Source organism: Prionailurus viverrinus, chromosome E1 (genome assembly GCF_022837055.1).
Source record: "Prionailurus viverrinus isolate Anna chromosome E1, UM_Priviv_1.0, whole genome shotgun sequence".
Lineage (NCBI taxonomy): Eukaryota > Metazoa > Chordata > Mammalia > Carnivora > Felidae > Prionailurus > Prionailurus viverrinus.
Window position 1 is genome coordinate 27,334,380 of NC_062574.1, and position 20,072 is coordinate 27,354,451.

A 20,072-nucleotide genomic window follows, 5' to 3' on the forward strand; every position below is an offset into this window, starting at 1 on the left:
CCAAATAGTGTGTCTGCTGCATAGGAGTTAGAAAAGCTAAGTATCACCAGTGGCTTTATGAATTGTATGCTCTCACCATTCTGATCTCTTTAGTTCCTAGATCTGACTGCTTTAGTTCTGATGTTGCTTTGGTGCCTGGTCTGACTGCTATTTCCATTTTCCTTTTGGTACAGAAATTATTATGTCATATTACTGCCTAGCAGTTTTGGTTCTTACTTTTAAGGTCTTGAGTTCAGCCATCTACTTAAGAGATAAGACTTTTATTCAGAACAAACTCTTCAAGATGGCATTCATGATTTTCCTTTATTTGGAACTCTTATCTATGGCAGTTCCTTGTGTATTTTTTATTTTTATTTTTGAGAGACAGGGGGAAGGGGCAGAGAAAAAGGGGGACACAGAATCTGAAGCAGGCTCTGCCATTTTTTTAATATTTATTTTTGAGGGGAAAAGAGGAAAAGAGAGAGGGGGACAGAGGATCTGAAGCAGGCTCTGCACTGACAGCAGAGAGCCCAATGCAGGGCTTGAACTCACAAACTGTGAGATCATGACCTGAGCTGAAGTCAACTGCCTAACCAACTGAGCCACTCAAGAGCCCCCTTGTATGTTTTTTAAATGTACCTGTCCATCCCTACTATGTTGCACACCTCTAAGCAGAATTATTCAAGTTATGAATCATTCCATGTTAATGGTTTCCCATATGTACAACTGTTCTTCAGTTCTATTACATGAGCTTCTTTCCAAGAATTGGGTCCTAGTTCTGGTACCTTGTGTTCTGTTTTGCCTTGGTAACATGCCCCATACTTAAGTCCTACAGGGAAGCTCTCACTACTTCAATTTTTTTTTTTTTAATTTTTTTTCAATATTTTTATTTATTTTTTTGGGACAGAGAGAGACAGAGCATAAACGGGGGAGGGGCAGAGAGAGAGGGACACACAGAATCAGAAACAGGCTCCAGGCTCCGAGCCATCAGCCCAGAGCCTGATGCGGGGCTCGAACTCACGGACCGCGAGACCGTGACCTGGCTGAAGTCGGATGCTTAACCGACTGCGCCACCCAGGCGCCCCACTACTTCAATTTTTAAGAAAATTTTTTTTTTAAGTTTATTCATCTATTTTGAAAGAGAGCAGTGGGGGAGAGACAGAGAGAGAGTGGGAGAGAGGGAGAGAATCCCAAGCAGGCTCCACACCGCCAATGCAGAGCACAATTCAGGGTTCAAACTCATGAACCATGAGATCATGACCTGAGCCAAAGCCCGATGTTTAACTGACTAAGCCATCCAGGCACCCCTCACACTACTTCATATTAAAACTCCCTCATGCCAATTACTTACTAAAATGCCTGCCAACTTTTTTTAAATGTTTTATTTATTTTTGAGAGAGAGAGAGAGAGCAGGGGAAGGACAGAGAGAGACACACACACAGAATCCGAAGCAGGCTCCACGCTCCGAGCTGTCAGCACAGAGCCCAATGTGGGGCTTGAACTCATGGACCGTGAGATCATGACCTAAGTCGAAGTCAGATGTCCAACCAACTGAGCCACCCAGGCGCCCCTCATACTACTTCATATTAAAATTCCCTCATGCCAACTACTTACTAAAATGCCTGCCAACTCTTGCCCATTGCCACATACTTGGGCTACTAATGGCATACTGGACTCGACCTATAGGTGAGCCTGTCACATCTAGTGCCAGCCTTATCCCAGTAGAAGGGTCTAATCACATCTTGTGACCACTTCTCTACCTTCCCCACTATGCTGTTCACTATGCCTAGCAATATCTACCTCAAAATGAAAGGGTATTTAAGCTTGTTTAAAATGTGATGCTCCAGGGGTGCCTGGCTGGCTCCAGTTGGTAGAGCATGTGACTCTTGATCTTGGAGTCTTGGAGTTGGAGTCCCACAATGGGCACAGAGATTATTTTAAATAAATAAACAGGTAGGGGTGCCTGGGTGGCTTAGTTGGTTAAGTGCCTGGCTCTTGATTTTGGCATAGGTTTGTGGGTTCAAGCCCGCATCGGGCCCCATACTGACACAGCCAGAGCCTGCTTGGGATACTTTCTCCCTCTCTCTCTGCCCCTCTCCCACTCATGCTCTCTCTCTCTCAAAAATAAATAAACATGAAAAAAAAATAGGGGCACCTGGGAGGCTCAGTTGGTTAAGTGTCCGATTTCAGCTCAGGTCATGATCTCACGGTTTGTGAGTTGGAGCCCCATGTTGGGCTCTGTGCTGTCAGCTTAGAGCCTGGAGCCTATTTCAGATTCTGCGTCTCCCTCTCTCTCTGCCCCTGCCTCACTCACACTCTGTCTCTCTCAAAAATAAAATAAACATGGGGTGCCTGGGTGGCTCAGTCAGTTGAACGTCTGACTTCAGCTCAGGTCATGATCGCGGTCTGTGAGTTCGAGCCCCGTGTCAGGCTCTGTGCTGACAGCTCAGAGCCTGGAGACTGCTTCGGATTCTGTGTCTCCCTCTCTCTCTGCCCCTCCCCGGCTCATGCTCTGTCTCTCTGTCTCTCTCTCTGTCAGAAATAAACAATTAAATAAATAAATAAATAAATATTTAAAAATAAATAAATAATGAATAAAATAAACATTAAAAAAAGAATTAAATAAATAAATATAAATAAATAGGTAGGTAGATAAATAAATAAATAAATAAAATGTGATGCTCCAATCAGAAAAGCAGTATTGAGATGTTATAATGAATACAAAGTCTCTTATTATAGAGACTATATACTTATATTAAGTGACTTAAGGTCACCTTGACTATAAAATTAGCAAACGTTCTTTTTTTAAAGTAAACTCTACCCCCAACATGGGGCTTGAACTCATAACCCTGAGATCAAGAGTCACATGCTTTACCAACTAAGCCAACCAGGTACCCCCAAATTAGCAAACTTTTAAAACATAACTTTCTAAACATCTTTAACATATTGGGTACTTTATCTTCTACTGGTTGACACAAAATATATGCTCGCCCTATAATATGAGCTGCTCGGAATCATAACAAAGCAAAATTCAGAACGAAAAAATAACAAAAAGAATCATATCTAAACAATCAAAATGATCCCTAGCAACCATAACCATAAATTATAGTAAGCACAAGTAAAAATGACTGATTTATTGGATTACCTGCCCAAGTTATTGTTCAAATGCCAAGAAGCAACTTTTTACCATAGAGTGTTTCCATATTTTCTTTTGTTTTCCTTATTCTAGAGAGAAATATCAGGTGTGTTTACTTATATTATCAATTTATCACTTCATTAAATTCTGCCCCCCCAGAACCTATAAAATCTATAAAGCACATTTAGAATTACAACTGCAAAAAAAGCAATGAAGAACCCTTATTTTGTTCTTGTAAACTTTTATTCCAGTTTAAACAAAAAAGCAAAATGTTAATTATGTCATCCAGAGACTGATGGGAGTATAATCATCCTTCATAGCTGCTGACAACTCCAAATGAGAGATGTAACCTAGGTAAAAGGCCCTTATTATTCCAGATTATATTTACCTCCCAAAGAGGTCATGAAAATTAGTCAAAAAGATTAGAAACAGATGTACATGAAGTCATATCAGAAAAGCTGAGAAAGTGATGCCTAATGCTTTGAGAAATTGTTTCCACTTAATATTCAGAAGACTAAATCCTTAAAGGTCAGGAACAGGTGGTTTATACCATAAGTATTAAATCAATGATGTGTACTTTCATCAGTTTTATAGGTTTATTAAGATTCAAGATGTTATTTAAAATCTAGATGTAGGATCAAACAGTTAGTCATTGCCAAAAATGGGAAATTTACACTTCTTTAGAGGAAACATAAATATATGACTATTTGGATCTTGTCTTAATTTACATTTAATAATTCCTATTTTAATGGTTACCAAAAAGAAAGGACATGGTAGCGCTGCTACACTGAAGAAGATTCCGAGATTCCATTAACAACAGCAGCCAAGAAATGTAATTGTCTACAGTTTTTACTTCTGATCAGGTAATAAAATTTCAGTTCTTTGAGCTTGCCTTCTGTTAACAATGGACAGCTTGTCAAATAGCTATATTACTGATTTCTAAGCTCTCCTCCCACTGTATTTTCTTTTCTCTTTATTCAAGATGTACCTGGAAATAATGAGACAACTCAGAATAGCTGTAGTGGCCTTCAGTAATTTTGCTTTACTAATTAGTTGATCTTATTCCAGTGAAGGCTAATGTCAAATTTATCCAAAAGTCTTTGATTTTGGAATTACTTATAATAGTAGAACAATGCATCATATACAGAACTCTTGATTAATAATCTTCTACTTCCAACTCATAACCAGTTATCTTTCTAAACAAACTATTTACAAATGTAAAATATGTAATATTGTTTAAAATAAATATACAATATATAGTTTCTACATTCTCAGACAAGCTTAAAAATGAGGTAATAAAAACTTAACTGATTAAACCTTTACCATTCTGGAAATGGCTTAGGGAAATGATGGCAAACTTGTTTGTTTTTTTTTTTTCCTTAGGTCTCTTCAGGTTTTCTTTGAATGCTTCTGAGTACCTCCTTTTCTATGCTGAAAAATTATGTAAAAAATCCTTAAGTTTTGTTGGATAGTCTGTCATCACCCCAGTTGCTCCCAAATCAAAAGCTCGTTTGTATTCTTGTTCTTCATTTAATACCCAAATATACACCTGAAAATTAGAAGCGTGAGAAGTATGAGAAGAAATGTTAAAATAGAAAATTATTTTTATAATAGCATTTATACACTACAATCTCAGCAGACCTAGAAACAACCTATTAAACCTGTAATTTTAAAAAGTTATTGAACCCTTTAAAAAAGCTTTACTTTACTCATTAAATATATACTGTCCCGCCCTTTAGCTTCAGCTAATCTCACCTATATACATAAGTGGACTCCAGTTATTAAAATGCCAATGCTGGGGCGCCTGGGTGGCGCAGTCGGTTAAGCGTCCGACTTCAGCCAGGTCATGATCTCGCGGTCCGTGAGTTCGAGCCCCGCGTCGGGCTCTGGGCTGATGGCTCAGAGCCTGGAGCCTGTTTCTGGTTCTGTGTCTCCCTCTCTCTCTGCCCCTCCCCTGTTCATGCTCTGTCTCTCTCTGTCCCAAAAATAAATAAAAAAAAAAAAAAAAAAAAAAAAATGCCAATGCTTTCTTGTTAAACATAAGGCAGAGCTTAAGGTTTTCATATGTGAACCAGTAAAGCAGCAGCAGCAGCAGCAGCAGCAGCAGCAGCAGCAGCAGCAGAGCTGGGCCCAAATTAAGTCAGTTAAAAGATCCTGTCCTTTACACTTGTGTTACACTGATGAGACATATTGTTTCCAAAATGCATCATTCCAGAAACTTACCTGAATGCCTCTGGCAGTGAGGTGGTCAAACAAGGCTTTTCTCATTAGTAAGCTAGAAAAGAAAAGCAGAACAAATTTAGTTATTTCTTAGTTCTAATGAAAGACCATAATTAGTCTTTAGAACTAAATTAGCCTAACATTTAGAATTTATAATTCTGATTTAAAGCAATGGCCTCAAGTAATAACTACTGTGGATATATTCATGTCCTAACTGCTGGATCTCCTTTCACTGTTGGCTGCTTGCTGGTGGACAACCAGAACCTCCTTTCTATTCCTTCTGTAACTAGATCCTCAGGAGACCCATTCTTATTGAAGCCGCTTAGGAGAGAAGAGGCTTCTTCACTTTCCCTGTTGACACCATAATGAGAGTCAGAAAGAGCTTGGAAGTCTGTTTATAACTTTCCAAGTTAAAACAAGATAGTGAATTTGGGCCAAGTTCTATAATATCATTATTTATTTACATAATGGATTGGTCTTTCATGTGCAATCTTAGAAACCTACTGTTCCTTATTTACACTATATATACTGTATATATATCATTTTTTAGAGTTTGAAATAATTAACTTAAAAGTGAACTTTTAGAATACAAATCACTTGAGCATGATGGGAATGAACTATATGGGAAAGTTATACATATTATTTCTACTCTGTTCATGTCTATTAGAATGATTAAATAACAGAAACTAAACATAACAGCAACATTGTGGTATTTATCTAAAATTAAACTCAACATGTCTTAGAAATTAAAGTATCTTTTTTGAAGTAGATGCCCACCCTACAGGTGGGGCTTCCTTTCTGCTATTAAACATTGGTGCAGATTTTTCTGGAGAAATGTGCCAGTAGTCAATGTATACTTTTACCTATACTGTATTGCTATACACTTCTTTCACCATATCTTTCTTTGACTGCAGGTTACTGAAAACAGCAAACAGGTGGAAGAGAGTGGTTATATATACCAGCTCTATATACTAACTAGCTAGATCACCCTAAGCTAATCATTTACCTTTGGGTAGGAGGGCACTCAGTTTTCTCTTGAAGCTGGCTGAAACTGTCTCTCAAGATTCCTCTTACAGTTTTGCAGCTGGTAGTTAAAGTAGTTCTAAATGATTCATATACATCCACCTATGGAGTAGGTGCTCAATATGTCCTTGTTACAAATCATATGCAGAAAGCTTGCTCTAAATTATAAACATAGGACGTAATACATATAGCTAAAGCAATAACTTGTATATCAAGAAACTAAAATTCTTACATATCAGAAAGCCAGATGAGAAACTTTTGACTTCTGGACATAGTGTGTGGTTCTTTTAGCCTGAAGCAAAATAAAATTTGAAACATACATTAGAAACACAGGAAGGTATCAGTGTGATAAAATAAAATGAGTCCAAAAACAAACACAGTGCCTTGAACTTAGTATGTGCTCAAAAAAATTTTATAAAAAAACCACAACAAACCAAAAGTAAATTAAAATAAAGCCCATTTGGGTCTCTGTTTCTATTGATTTCAAGCTATTTTTTTGCTACCACTACTGAAAGGTAAAATAATAATAATAATAATAAAAGTTATCTTTCCAGACCCTGCGTGCCTAGAGCTCATGTGTCTTCTCTTTTTTGGTGAAGCGTCTTTCTCTCACTTTGCTATAACTGAGTACATGGTAGATTTAGTATATGTACTGTCAAAGCAAGCACACATAGTATATAGTAGATGTAAACATACAACCAAACTTTACTACAAATTAAAAGACATATGGGGTAAAAATGAGACTAAAAAGACCCTGAAAGCATGTTTTTTTCTTCCCCTTTCAATATTTGAAGACCTGGGCCCTGTTCTTCTTCTTCTTCTTTTTTTTTTTTTTTTTAGTTTTCATTTAGTTTCCAGTTAGTTAACATACAGTGTAATATTAGTTTTCAGGTGTACAATATAGTGATTCAACAACTCCACATATCACCCAGTGCTCATCACAACAAGTGCTCTTTAATCCCCATCACCTATTTAACCCATCCCTCCCTACCATCCTCCCTTCTGGTAACCATCAATTTGTTCTCTATAGTTAATAATCTGTTTCTTGGTTTGTCTCTCTTTTTTTCCCTTTGTTTGTTTTGTTTCTTTTTTCCCCCTCAAATGTTTAAATATTTATTTATTTTTGAAAGAGAGAGAGAGAGAGAGAGAGGGCATGAGTGGGGTAGGGGCAGAGAGTGAGGGAGAGAGAGAAACCCAAGCAGATTCCCCACTGTCAGCACAGAGCTAGATGTAGGGCTCAAACTTACGAACCATGAGATCACAACCTGAGCCGAAATCAAGAGTCAATCGCTTAACCAACTGGGCCACCCAGGTGCCCTGTTTGTTTTATTTCTTAAATTCCACATATGAGTGAAATCATATGGTATTTGTCTTTCTCTGATGGACTTTTTCATTTAGCATAATAGTAATATGTCACCTTCTTTATCCATTCATCAGTGTATGGACATTTGGGCTGTTTTCCATAATTTGGCTATTGTGGATAACGCTGCTATCAATGTCAGGGTGCGTGTATGCCTTTGAATTAGTATTTTTGTATTCGCTGGGTAAATACCTAGTAGTATGATGGCTGGATCACAGGGTAGTTCTATTTTTAATTTTTTGAGGAATCTCCATGTTTACCACAGTGGCTTCACTGTGCATGGCTTCACCAATAGTGCATGAAGGTTAGCTCCTTTCTCCACATCCTCACCAACACCTGTTGTTCCCTGAGATTTTATTTTAGCCATTCTGAAGGGTGTCAGGTGATATCTCATTGTAGTTTTGATTTTCATTTCCTTGATGATAATTGATGACGAGCATCTTTTTTTTTAATTTTTTATTTTTTAAAATTTACCTCCAAATTAGTTAGGCATATAGTGCAACAATGATTTCAGGAATAGATTCCTTAGTGCCCCTTACCCATTTAGCCATCTGCCCTCCCACAATCCCTCCAGTAACCCTTAGTTTGTTCTCCATATTTATGAGTCTCTTCTGTTTTGTCCCCCTCGTTTTTATATTATTTTTGTTTCCCTTCACTTATGTTTATCTGTTTTGTCTCTTAAAGTCCTCATATGAGTGAAGTCATATGATTTTTGTCTTTCTCTGACTAATTTCACTTAGCATAATACCCTCCAGTTCCATCCCCGTAGTTGCAAATGGCAAGATTTCATTCTTTTTGATTGCCAAGTAATACTCCATTGTATATATATATATATATATATATATATATATATATATATATATACACCACATCTTCTTTATTCGTTCATCCATCGATGGACACTTGGGCTGTTTCCATACTTTGGCTACTGTTGATAGAGCTGCTGTAAACATGGATGGGGGTGCATGTGTCCCTTCGAAACAGCATACCTGTATCCCTTGGATAAATGTCTAGTCATGCAATTGCTGGGTCGTAGGATAGTTCTATTTTTAGTTTTTCGAGGAACCTCCATGCTGTTTTCCAGAGTGGCTGCACCAGCTTGCATTCCCATCGAGCATCTTTTTCATGTGTCTGTTGGCTGTCTGTATGTCTCCTATGAAAAATTTCTATTTATGTCTTCTGCCTATTTTTTAATTGGATTATTCATTTTGGGGGTGCTGCATTTTATAAGTTCTTTATAGATTTTGGATACTAACCCTTTATCAGATAGGTCATTTGCAAATATTTCCTCCCATTCTGTAGACTGCCTTTTAGTTTTGCTAATTGCTTCCTTCGCAGTGCAAAAACTTTTATTTTGACGAAGTCTCAATAGTTTATTTTTGTTTTTGTTTCCCTTGCCTCAGGAGACATATCTAGAAAGAAATTGTTATGGCCAATGTCAAAGAAGTTACTGCCTGTGTTCTCTTCTAGAATTTTTATGGTTTCAAGTTTCACATTTAGGTGTAAAAACCCTTTTGAATTTATTTTTTGTGTATGGTGTAAGAAAGTGGTCCAGTTTCATTCTTTTGCATGTTGCTATCCAGTTTTCCCAGCACCATTTGTTGAAGAGACATCTTTTTTCCCTTTGGATATTCTTTCCTGCTTTGTCAACCATTAATTGACCATATACATGTAGGCTCATTTCTGGATTTTTTATTCTGTTCCATTGATTCATGTGTCTATTTCTGTGCCAGTACCATACTGTTTTGATTACTATAGCTTTGTAATATAACTTGAAGTCCAGAATTGTGATGCCTCCAGCTTTGTTTTTCTTTTTCAAGGTTGCTTTGACTATTGAGGGTCTTTTGTGGTTCCACAGAAATTTCAGGTTTGTTTGTTTTAGCTCTATGAAAAATGCTGTTGGTATTTTGATATGGATTACATTAAATGTATTGATCGCTTTGGATAGTATAAGCATTTTAACAATATTTGTTCTTCCAATCCTTGAGCCTAGGATGTCTTTCCATTTGTTTGTGTCCTCTTCAATTTCTTTCACCAGTGTTTATAGTTTTCAGAATACAGGTCTTTCACCTCTTTGGTTAGATTTATTTCTAGGTACCTAACTGGTTTTGGGGCAATTATAAATGGGATTGATTCCTTAACTTCTCTTTCTGTTGCTTCATTATTGGTGTATAGAAATGCAACAGATTTCTGTACATTGATTTTGTATCCTGTGACTTTGCTGAATTCATTTATCAATTCTAGCAATTTTTTGGTGGAGTCTTTCAGGTTTTCTATATAGAGTATCATGTGATCTGCAAATAGTGAAAGTTTTACTTCTTCCTTACCAGTTTTATTTCCTTTTGTTGTCCGATTCCTTCCGGTACTATGTTGAATAAAAGTGGCCAAAGTTCACATGCCTGTGTGTTATTCCTGACCATAAAGGAAAAGCTCTCAGTTTTTCCTCATTTAGGATGATATTAGCTGTGGGTTTTTCATATATGGCCTTTATTATGTTGAGGTATGTTCCCTCTAAACCTACTTTGTTGAGGGTTTTTATTAAGAATGGATGTTGTGGGGCGCCTGGGTGGCGCAGTCGGTTAAGCGTCCGACTTCAGCCAGGTCACGATCTCGCGGTCCGGGAGTTCGAGCCCCGCGTCAGGCTCTGGGCTGATGGCTCAGAGCCTGGAGCCTCTTTCCGATTCTGTGTCTCCCTCTCACTCTGCCCCTTCCCCGTTCATGCTCTGTCTCTCTCTGTCCCAAAAATAAATAAACGTTGAAAAAAAAAAAATTAAAAAAAAAAAAAAAAAAAGAATGGATGTTGTACTTTGTTAAATGCTTTTTCCATCTATTGAAATGATATGATTCTTATCCTTTCTTTTATTAATGTGATGTATCACGTTGTTTGATTTGCGAATATTGAATGTAGGCCCTGTTTTTTTCAATTATCTTTTCTACTGAAAAAGTGTACTTGACCTTTAGACCTACACTGAGTTCCTTCTTCAATTTCCTCAATGCCTAGAGCAGCACAACTACCTGTATCATTAATTTGGCATTGTGCCCATAGCAAATCTCTGGTTAGCCTCTCTCTACTATGAAGACTTCCCAGCTTCTAAGTTTAACAGCACACAGTGATTTTCATTCTCCCCAGATCTTCACTTCTTGTTTCCTTTTTAACTCCTCCTGACTATACTGTTAGAATGTTTGAGTCTCCACGCTTAAATTCACTTTTTTCTTTCTCTCTGAATTCAGTTTTTATTAGAAGCTCTCCAAATAAAATCCTCTTTTCTTTAACTCTAGCCTAGGTGGGAAGAACTTGTTGCAGTTTTAGGAATCTCTGTTTTTTAGTATCTCAAACATTAATCAGCTCATTAAACAAATTATTATGTTGTCTTAGAAAGCACCCACTGTCATCCATCAAAGAAAAATTAAAACACACACACACACACACACACACACACACACACAATATTCTACTTTGTCTTAACCCACAATTAGTTTTTAGAGAAAAGATTAATTCTATGAGTTTGTTCATATGTCTGTATTTCAGTAATACCTACTTCTAAAAGGAGCATGTGCACATAATTTAGAGAGCACAATAGTTCATGCCAGGCCAGAGGAAAACCTAAGTACTTTAGGAATAAATGGTTAGGAATCATTTTAACCCAGCAAATTAAAATGGTTTCTTTGTAGGCAAGAAGTGGTTTCTGTTTTCTCTGATAAATAGCTACAAAGACTGCCCAAAAATATAACTGGGAACAGATAAAATAAACATGCTCATCACAAAGAAACTCAAATTGGAAAACAAGCATGAAACATAGATGCTAAATACAAAGGTACCAACCAAACTGTTTTTCTTACCAGTATTTCCCAATCACTGTTGCACTAATGTTCAGTTTGACTTTTTAAAGTTCTGTTTGGGGATGAAAAAAGTTTCCATGCAGGTGAGATCACATTTAATTTTTTTTTTTTAAGTAATCTCTAGGCCAAATGTGGGGCTCAAACTCACAACCCTGAGATCAAGAGTTGCATGCTCTACTGACTGAGCCAGCCACGTATCCCAGGTGACATCACATTTAAATGATCTCCCCAGGAGTTCCAAATTCCTTTGTCATGACTCTGATTATTAGAAATTTACAGCTAGAAATCACATTCTATTGGTGCAGGATAATGAGATGAAGCTGTCTTTCTCTGATACTGATGATAAAGATAATGGAACAATAAAAGCTATCATTTATTAAGTGCTTATTATCTGTCAGGAGGTGCTAAGTGTTTTACATATTTTTATCTTTACAGTAAATGAGTTCGTGACAAGCAAGGCTTTGTACCCAGGAGAAAGATTATGTAAATATAGCAGTATCTATTATAAACAAACACTATCCTTTTCTTTCTCCTATTTCCCAGAGGTTTTTTTTGGTTGTTGTTATGGTGGTAGTAGTTGTTTTTCTTCCTCAGTGTATTAATACTAATGGTGAATTTGGAGTTTAATGGAATTTCCACTTCCTATTGTGATGAAGTATAAATACATTAGGGAAGTTGGAGGGCAATTGCTATTATAGGTTAACATAAAAGCTTCAACAATTAAGCTCAATTCTTTGTGTCTGACTTCTGGGTACACAGGCCCATAAAGTTATTGATACCTGAAAAGGGTCCAGATTAAATATTTATAATCCTAAATTGTTCATTTTAGAAAAATATGTCTTAATTATTTCAAAAGGCATTATTAATATAGGCCAGTTTATCAAACATGTAAATAACTACAGCAGTCTATTCTTTTTTTTTTTTTTTTTTGAGATTTTATTTTTTAAAGTAATCTCCATACCCAATGTGGAACTCAAACTTACAATACCAATATCAAGAGTCACATGCTTAGGGCACCTGGGTGGCTCAGTTGGTTGAGACTGTGATCTCAGGTCGTGATCTTGCAGTTTGTGAGTTTGAGCCCCGAATTCGGCTCATTACTATCAGCGCAGAACGTGCTTCAGATCCTCTCTCCCCTTCTCTCTCTGCCCCTCCCCCACTCATGCTCACTCTTGCTCTCTCTCTCTCTCTCTCAAAAATAAATAAAACATTAAAAAACAAAAAAGAGTCACCCGCTCTGCCAACTGAGCCAGCCAGGTGCCCCTACAGCAATCTTTTATTTCACTGATATTGATATTAATGAGCCTTGATCTTAGTCCTCCTATAATAATTGATGCAAACAGAGTAACCACTTACTTCAATATGATAGAAGGCATTGGGATTTCAAAAAACTGTTCTCGAATGGGCACAAAGGGCAAGAGACCAGTGAAGAACAGGCCAAGAATGAGCAGAACACGTTGTAGACTGAAGAGTATAGGAATATCTGAATTCTAAAAGACACAAACAATATGTTACTTTACAACTGCTCAATAAAGAAGATTATTTCACATCCTCAAAATTTCCAAGACTGTATCTGGACACTTGTTAAAAGTACTCCCTGAGTTATCAATATCCATCTCTAAACACACCACATTTTGGGCGCCTGGGTGGCGCAGTCGGTTAAGCGGCCGACTTCAGCCAGGTCACGATCTCGCGGTCCGTGAGTTCGAGCCCCGCGTCAGGGCTCTGGGCTGATGGCTCGGAGCCTGGAGCCTGTTTCCGATTCTGTGTCTCCCTCTCTCTCTGCCCCTCCCTTGTTCATGCTCTGTCTCTCTCTGTCCCAAAAATAAATAAACGTTGAAAAAAAAATTTTTTAAAAAAAATAAACACACCACATTTAAAAATAGTTAGTCCTTGACAAATGGGTTAGATCTATCTTGGAGCCCTATACCATCAACTGATGATATTAAAGTTTCTCTATTCCCTAATGTCTGCGTTTGCAACACCACTTCTGTCTGTTGGTGACAGTACTTATTATTAGAGATTAAACACACTGAATCTAACAGAACAAGATAAAGAAATGAAAATATGAAACATTCAGTAACCTTACTGCCAGTTAAAAAATATGTAACTGAAGATCAACATATATTCATATATATCTATATATAGATATATATGTATTCTTATCTATAGATATAGTTATACATTATTTAAGTAAGATATGACATTGATATGAATATCTATAGATAAAATATATTAGCACTGTTGCAAATATGTCATCTTTCAGTTACATTATGGATCAAATATAGATAAGATTTTGTAAGCTAGTCCAAGAATCAAGCCATCATTTTAGGTTTCTACTGGAAAATATGTTCAAGATCTCAAAACTCTTAGAATGTAAGTGCATATAGATATGCACTCTTTTTATCTTGCAAAACTGAAACTCTATGCCTAGTATACAATTCCCCGTATCCTCCTCTCCCTAGCCCCTCCTATATTTCTCTTTAAAACATAGAAATTATAGTAGAGTTGATTTTTTCTATACAAAAATAATATATTGAAAAAGTTATGCAAAAAAGTAATTTATTTTATTATTTTATTTTATTTTTTAGCAGGCTATACACCAGCACAGAGCTCAATGCGGTACTTGAACTCACGACCCTGAGATCAAGACCTGAATGAGATCAAGTTGGATACTTAACCTACTGAGCCACCCAAGTGCCCCACAAGTAATTTATTTTACATATTAGCTTTAAATTACTCACTTCTTTATTTAAAAAAAAAAAGAATAAAAAAGAATAAATAAGTTTGAGCATTTCTTCTCTCTCTGTTCATATGTCTCTCTGTAATATTTTAGGCTTATTTATATACAGGTGTTTCAGCTGTAACACAATGTACAAGTCCCTGAAAAACTTGATTTCTGCAAATTCATGCACTGAAAATAACAGAGCTTATGGGAAAAATAGGGTTAGGAGCTGACCCTCAAAACTTACACAACTTTGGACCCAGAGAACTAAAAAAAAAAACTGGTATTTCTGGGAGCCATGCAAGGCTGCTGGTGGTGGGAGAGGGTGGGGTTTGGTATGCTGGCACACCACTGACATAACAGCTGGTGCCACTCTGTATCTTCTAAATTAGAATATCTGGAGATCTTGCCATTTGCGACAACATGGATGGACTGAGAGGGTATTACACGAAGTGAAATAAGTTAGAGAAAGACAAATACCGTATGATTTCCCTTACATGTGGAATCTAAAAAACAAAATGAATAAACAAACAAAAAGCAGAAACAGACCCATAAATACAGACAACAAACTGGTGGTTGCCAGAGGGGAGGAGAGTGGGAGAAATGTGTGAAGAGAAGTAAGAGATACAGGCTTCCAGCTATGGAATGAACAGCTCATGGGGATAAAAGGTACAGCATAGGGAGTGGAGTTAGTGGTATTGTAATAGTGTTATATGGTTGACAGATGGTGGCTACACTTGTGGTGAGCACAGCATAAAGTACTGATTTGTCCAGTCACTGTGTTGTACGCCTGAAACTAATATAACATTATGTCAACTATATTTGAACAAAATAAATAGAATTTAGGGAATGGGACCTAAGCATTAGTATCTTTATTTAGGATTTAGGATTCCAACATCCAGCCAACTTTAAGAACCACTGCATTAAGTGGGGCACCTGGGTGGCTCAGTTGGGTAAGCATCTGACTTCAGCTCAGGTCATGACCTCACGGTTCGTGAGTTCGAGTACACTTGGGTGAACTGGTGCCCTGCATCGGGTAAACACGAGCCCCGCCTTGGGTAAGTTCCACTTTCTCTCTCTCTCTCTGTCCCTCGTGGGATTCTCTTTCTCCCTCTCTCTCAACACCCTCGTTCACTTGTGCCCTTTCTCTCTCAAAAAAGAAAAAAAAAAATTCTCTCTCTCTACCCCTCTCCCCTCCCCACGCGCTCCCTCTCTCTCTCAAAAAACAAAACAAAACAAACAAACAAACAAAAGAACCACTGCATTAAGTTAGAATGAATTAAAAGCCATTAAGTGGAGGGACGCCTGGGTGGCTCAGTCGGTTAAGCTGCCGACTTCAGCTCAGGTCATGATCTCGCGGTTTGGGAGTTCAAGCCCCGCGTCGGGCTCAGTGCTGACAGCTCAGAGCCTGGAGCCTGTTTCAGAATCTGTGTCTCCCTCTCTCTGACCCTCCCCCGTTCATGCTCTGTCTCTCTCTGTCTCAAAAATAAATAAACGTTAAAAAAAAAAAAAGTTAAAAAAAAAAAAAAAAGCCATTAAGTGGAAATAAGCTCTACATGTTTTCCTCTTACCACGGTGTGCCGCTTTTTTTTTTTATTTTTATATTTTTAGTTGCTAGCATTTGGGAATTAAAGGACTAATGTAAAATTCTTATAAATCGTATTTTAAGAATTGTAAAAGAGGGGTGCCTGGGTAGCTTAGTCGGTCAAGCTTCCGACTTGGGCTCAGGTCATGGTCTCATGGCTTGTGAGTTCGAGCCCCACATTGGGCTCTGTGCTGACAGCTCAGAGCCTGGAGCCTGCTTTGGATTCTGTGTCTCCCTCTCTCTTTGCCCCTCCCCTGCTCACACTCTGTCTCTCTCTCTCTTTCTCAAAAATAAACAAACATTAATTAAAAAAAAAAGAATTGTAAAAGATGTATGACTTAATTATATGGTATGTTCATGATATGAATGACAAATATTTTGAGACATGTTTACTATGATGTCTGAAAATGACTGCTGGAAGTTTGGAGTTTTTAAATTCTAAAATGACAGAAAGCCAGAGGCTTCTAAAAAAAATTGGTGAATCAAAGGAAAAGTTCTATAATTCTGGGTCAAAAGTGGACTTTTTATTTCGAAATAATAGATTCACAGGAAGTTGAGTCTCATGTGCCCTTAGCCCAGCTTCCTCAAATGGTAACATTTGACATAACTGTAGTATAATATCACTATACTGGTATATCATTTAGACCATAGACCTTATGCAGTTTTCACCTTTTTTAAAATCTCCATTCACTTGTGCATGTGTTTGGTTTAGTGCAGTTTTAACAATGCACTGATTCGTGTAACCACCACCACAGTCAAAAGCCAGAGCAGCTCCATCACAAATGAGAACTCCCTCCTGCTACCTCTCTGTATTTGCCCCCAGTCCCTGTCCCCTGACAGCCATTTATCTGCTCTGTGTGTATAGTTTTGAGAATGTTACATAAATTGAATCATACAGTATGCAACCTTTTTGTTTTGGTTTTTGTTTCTTTAGGTTTTTATTTTAATTTTAATTCCAGACAATTAACATACAGTGTTATATATGTGAGTTTCAGGTGTGCAGTGTAGGTGATTCCAGTATGTAACCTTTTGAGGTTCATTTTTTCCAAGTGAAATGACATCAAGGATGAGGGCAGCCCAGGTTGTTGCATGTATCAGTAGTTCCTTTCCCTTTATGGCTGAATAGTATTACATCATGTTTAGCCATCTACCCACTTAAGGTCATTTTGGTTGGTTTCTAGTACTTTGCTATTATAAATAAAGCTGCTATAAACATTCATAGACAGGTTTTTTGTGCGTAAGTTTTCACTTTTCTGAGATAAACGTCCAAGAGTGAGATTGCTGGTTAATATGGTAAGTGTATGTTTAGTTTGGGTACACTATCCAACTAATTAAGAGAGTGGTTGTCGTATTTTACATTCCCACTAACAATGTAGGAGAGATCCAGCTTCTCCAAATCTTCTTCAACATTTGCTGTTATCACTATTTATTATTTTAAGAATTTTTAAAAATTTTTATTTATTTATTTTGAGAGAGAGAGAGAGCACACATGAGCAGGGAAGGCGCAGAGAGACAGGGAAAGAGAGAATCCCAGACAGGTTCTGTGCTGTCAGAGCTTAATCTCATGAACTGTGAAATCATGACCTGAGCCAAAACCAAGAGTCAGAGACTTAACCAACTGAGCCATTCAGGCGCTCCTATTTTTTATTTAAAAAAATTTTGAGTGGCTCAGTCAGTTAAGCCTCTGATTCCTGGTTTCAGTTCATGATCTTGCAGTTCATGGGATCAAGCCCCACATCAGGCTCTGCACTGACAGCACCTCCCCTACTTGCTCTTTGTCTCAAATAAGTAAGTAAGTAAATAAATAAAAATGTAAAACTTCAATAATACATTCACTTTTAATGACATGTGAAAATACCATTAGACAATGATGAATTATGGAAATATATTAGTCCTAAATTCTCAGGAATCTGAAGCCATTTGTCCCAATGACTACTTTGTTTTCTCCTTTTGTACACAAGCTACCTTGGGATCTCAGAGAACCTGTGGCACATAAATAAAACTTACTTGCCTTAATGAGGCCTTCAACTGTACTTTTAATTGTAGTGGTGACAATTCTGGATCTATGTTTTTACCTTTTTTGTGAGGAAGGAGGGCCCTCCCCAAAGAAAACTTTGTATTTTAAATTGCTACTTATGTCACAATATTTCTTCTGCACTATCACTTGTATTTTGAAAGAGAGTCTTCAATGCTTAAGGTTTTTTAACATTTTGAATTTCATATTCTCCTAGTTATACTTGCTATAGTATATAACTATATAAGCTATACTTATAGAAGCTATAGTACAGAGCTAAACTTGCTTATAGAGGCTTAGCAACCATGTCAAGATATATCAAAATAACTTTTTATAGATATATTTTCTTTAAAAAAATTTTTTTTCAACGTTTATTTATTTTTGGGACAGAGAGAGACAGAGCATGAACGGGGGAGGGGCAGAGAGAGAGGGAGACACAGAATCGGAAACAGGCTCCAGCCTCTGAGCCATCAGCCCAGAGCCTGACGCGGGGCTCGAACTCACGGACCACGAGGTCGTGACCTGGCTGAAGTCGGACGCTTAACCGACTGTGCCACCCAGGCGCCCCTAGATATATTTTCTTTAAACAGAAAGATCTCAGTAGGTGGATGGCCCTACTTTTATATACCACCTGATAATTATGATGCTGGATTAATTTGATTAATTCTGTTTGGGAGGCAGGGAACAGAGAAGCTTGAGCTATAGAGTTGAATGACTAAATACTTTCCTCAATTCAAAATTACACAGAAAATTTCAATAACCGAACCAAAAAAACAGACATTAAAAGATAGGAATCATATTTTGTTTCATAATGTACATAATAAAGTGTTGGCAAACAACTAATATTAGCATGTGAAAATAAATTCTGTGAGCCAGCCCAAGTACATAGAACTTAAACTGTAAGGTCCATTATTTCTATTAAATCCATTATCTCTATTAGTAAACTTCTGGTTAGGTGCCTCTACCCAGTACCATCTGTCTTTGTATGAGGCTTTGAAATAAGGTAATTTAAAAAATTATTACTGTAAGACCATGTATAGATATACAACAACAGCAAGAAAGATCTTTCTGTATCATTTTTGAAGCTTACCTCTTTGTAGCACTTGTCTACAATTTCATAACTGGCATTGCCCCACACTGTTATGTGTTCTCGTCTGTACTGCTTCACCAACTCTGAAACCTACATGTGAAAATTCAAAAGTTGATGCATGTGCCTATTTGTAAATCCATTTACATTATTTCACTTTACAAATGGGTTACAACTGACTTTCTGCTAGTGAGTCATATAAACTTTTGGATGAATATATGAATCCAGATTATTTTATAAAATATAAGCAATTACTTACAGTTTACCATTATATATCTAAGAGAGTACCACTATTTAGTCATTTGATATAAACTACCAACAAAGCAAGTTAAATCTGAAGAAGTTAATTGCCAGAACAATTGGTTCTCAGGAGCTCACTTTTATGCATGACTGAGACAAGACAACTCACTCTGAAAATAGGCTTTCCTACAGTAAAGTGATCTCTTCTACCAGGGCATTATTTAAAACAATACTGATCCCTAGAGTATCACATTTCCTTAAATAGTAGCAATCTATGAAGTCACTTACTCTAGCCTCATTTAGTTTGTGAAATACAATACAGTCAGAAGAGGCAATGCCTTAAGTACCTTCTTAATCAGCACATTGTTGTTGACTTTGATATCGATGTTAATGGGAGTATTAGGAAAGGCCTCAAAAACTTCCTTCAGTAATGGGATTCGGTTATCTTTTCCTTCACATTGGCATGCTGAGAAAGCAAGATTTTTAAAAGTATTTTTAAAAGATAACTTTCACTTTTTTTGATGATTAGGAAAAAAAGATAAAGTATTGTTTTCACAATAGTATGTATTCATAATAAGGCATTTACAAAATGATGAAAAGTATGAAGAAAGAAAAATCATCTAAAATCCAACAACTTAGATATAAGCATTGTGACCATTTTTATCCTATGCATAATTTTTAAAGGTTTTATTTTTAAGTAATCTCTACACCCAACATGGGGCTTGAACTCACAACCCCAAGATCAAGAGTCACATGCTCTACTGACTGAACCAGCCAGGTGCCCCTTCTATGAGTAATTTAATAAGAGTTATAATAGCATACCTACAGACCTTAATCTGATCTTTTACATAAGTAAAAAAATA

General features: G+C 37.0%; 1 protein-coding gene across 2 annotated transcripts in view; it reads right to left on the reverse strand.

Moving 5' to 3' along the window:
- Nucleotides 1-3,354: 3,354 nt before the first annotated feature.
- Nucleotides 3,355-20,072, reverse strand: part of GDPD1 (glycerophosphodiester phosphodiesterase domain containing 1) — a 50,662-nt gene continuing 33,944 nt past the window's right edge. The window contains exons 5-10 of one of the 2 annotated variants that reach the window (XM_047833192.1): nt 19,557-19,675; nt 18,973-19,062; nt 12,915-13,048; nt 6,591-6,650; nt 5,339-5,390; nt 3,355-4,546 (exon numbers count right to left, since the gene is read on the reverse strand). In XM_047833192.1, coding sequence (XP_047689148.1) covers nt 4,505-4,546; nt 5,339-5,390; nt 6,591-6,650; nt 12,915-13,048; nt 18,973-19,062; nt 19,557-19,675 — 497 coding nt within the window. In that variant the 3' untranslated portion in view covers nt 3,355-4,504. Of the gene's footprint in view, nt 4,665-5,338; nt 5,391-6,590; nt 6,651-12,914; nt 13,049-18,972; nt 19,063-19,556; nt 19,676-20,072 lie in introns of both variants that reach the window. The other variant, XM_047833190.1, reaches the window with a different exon arrangement.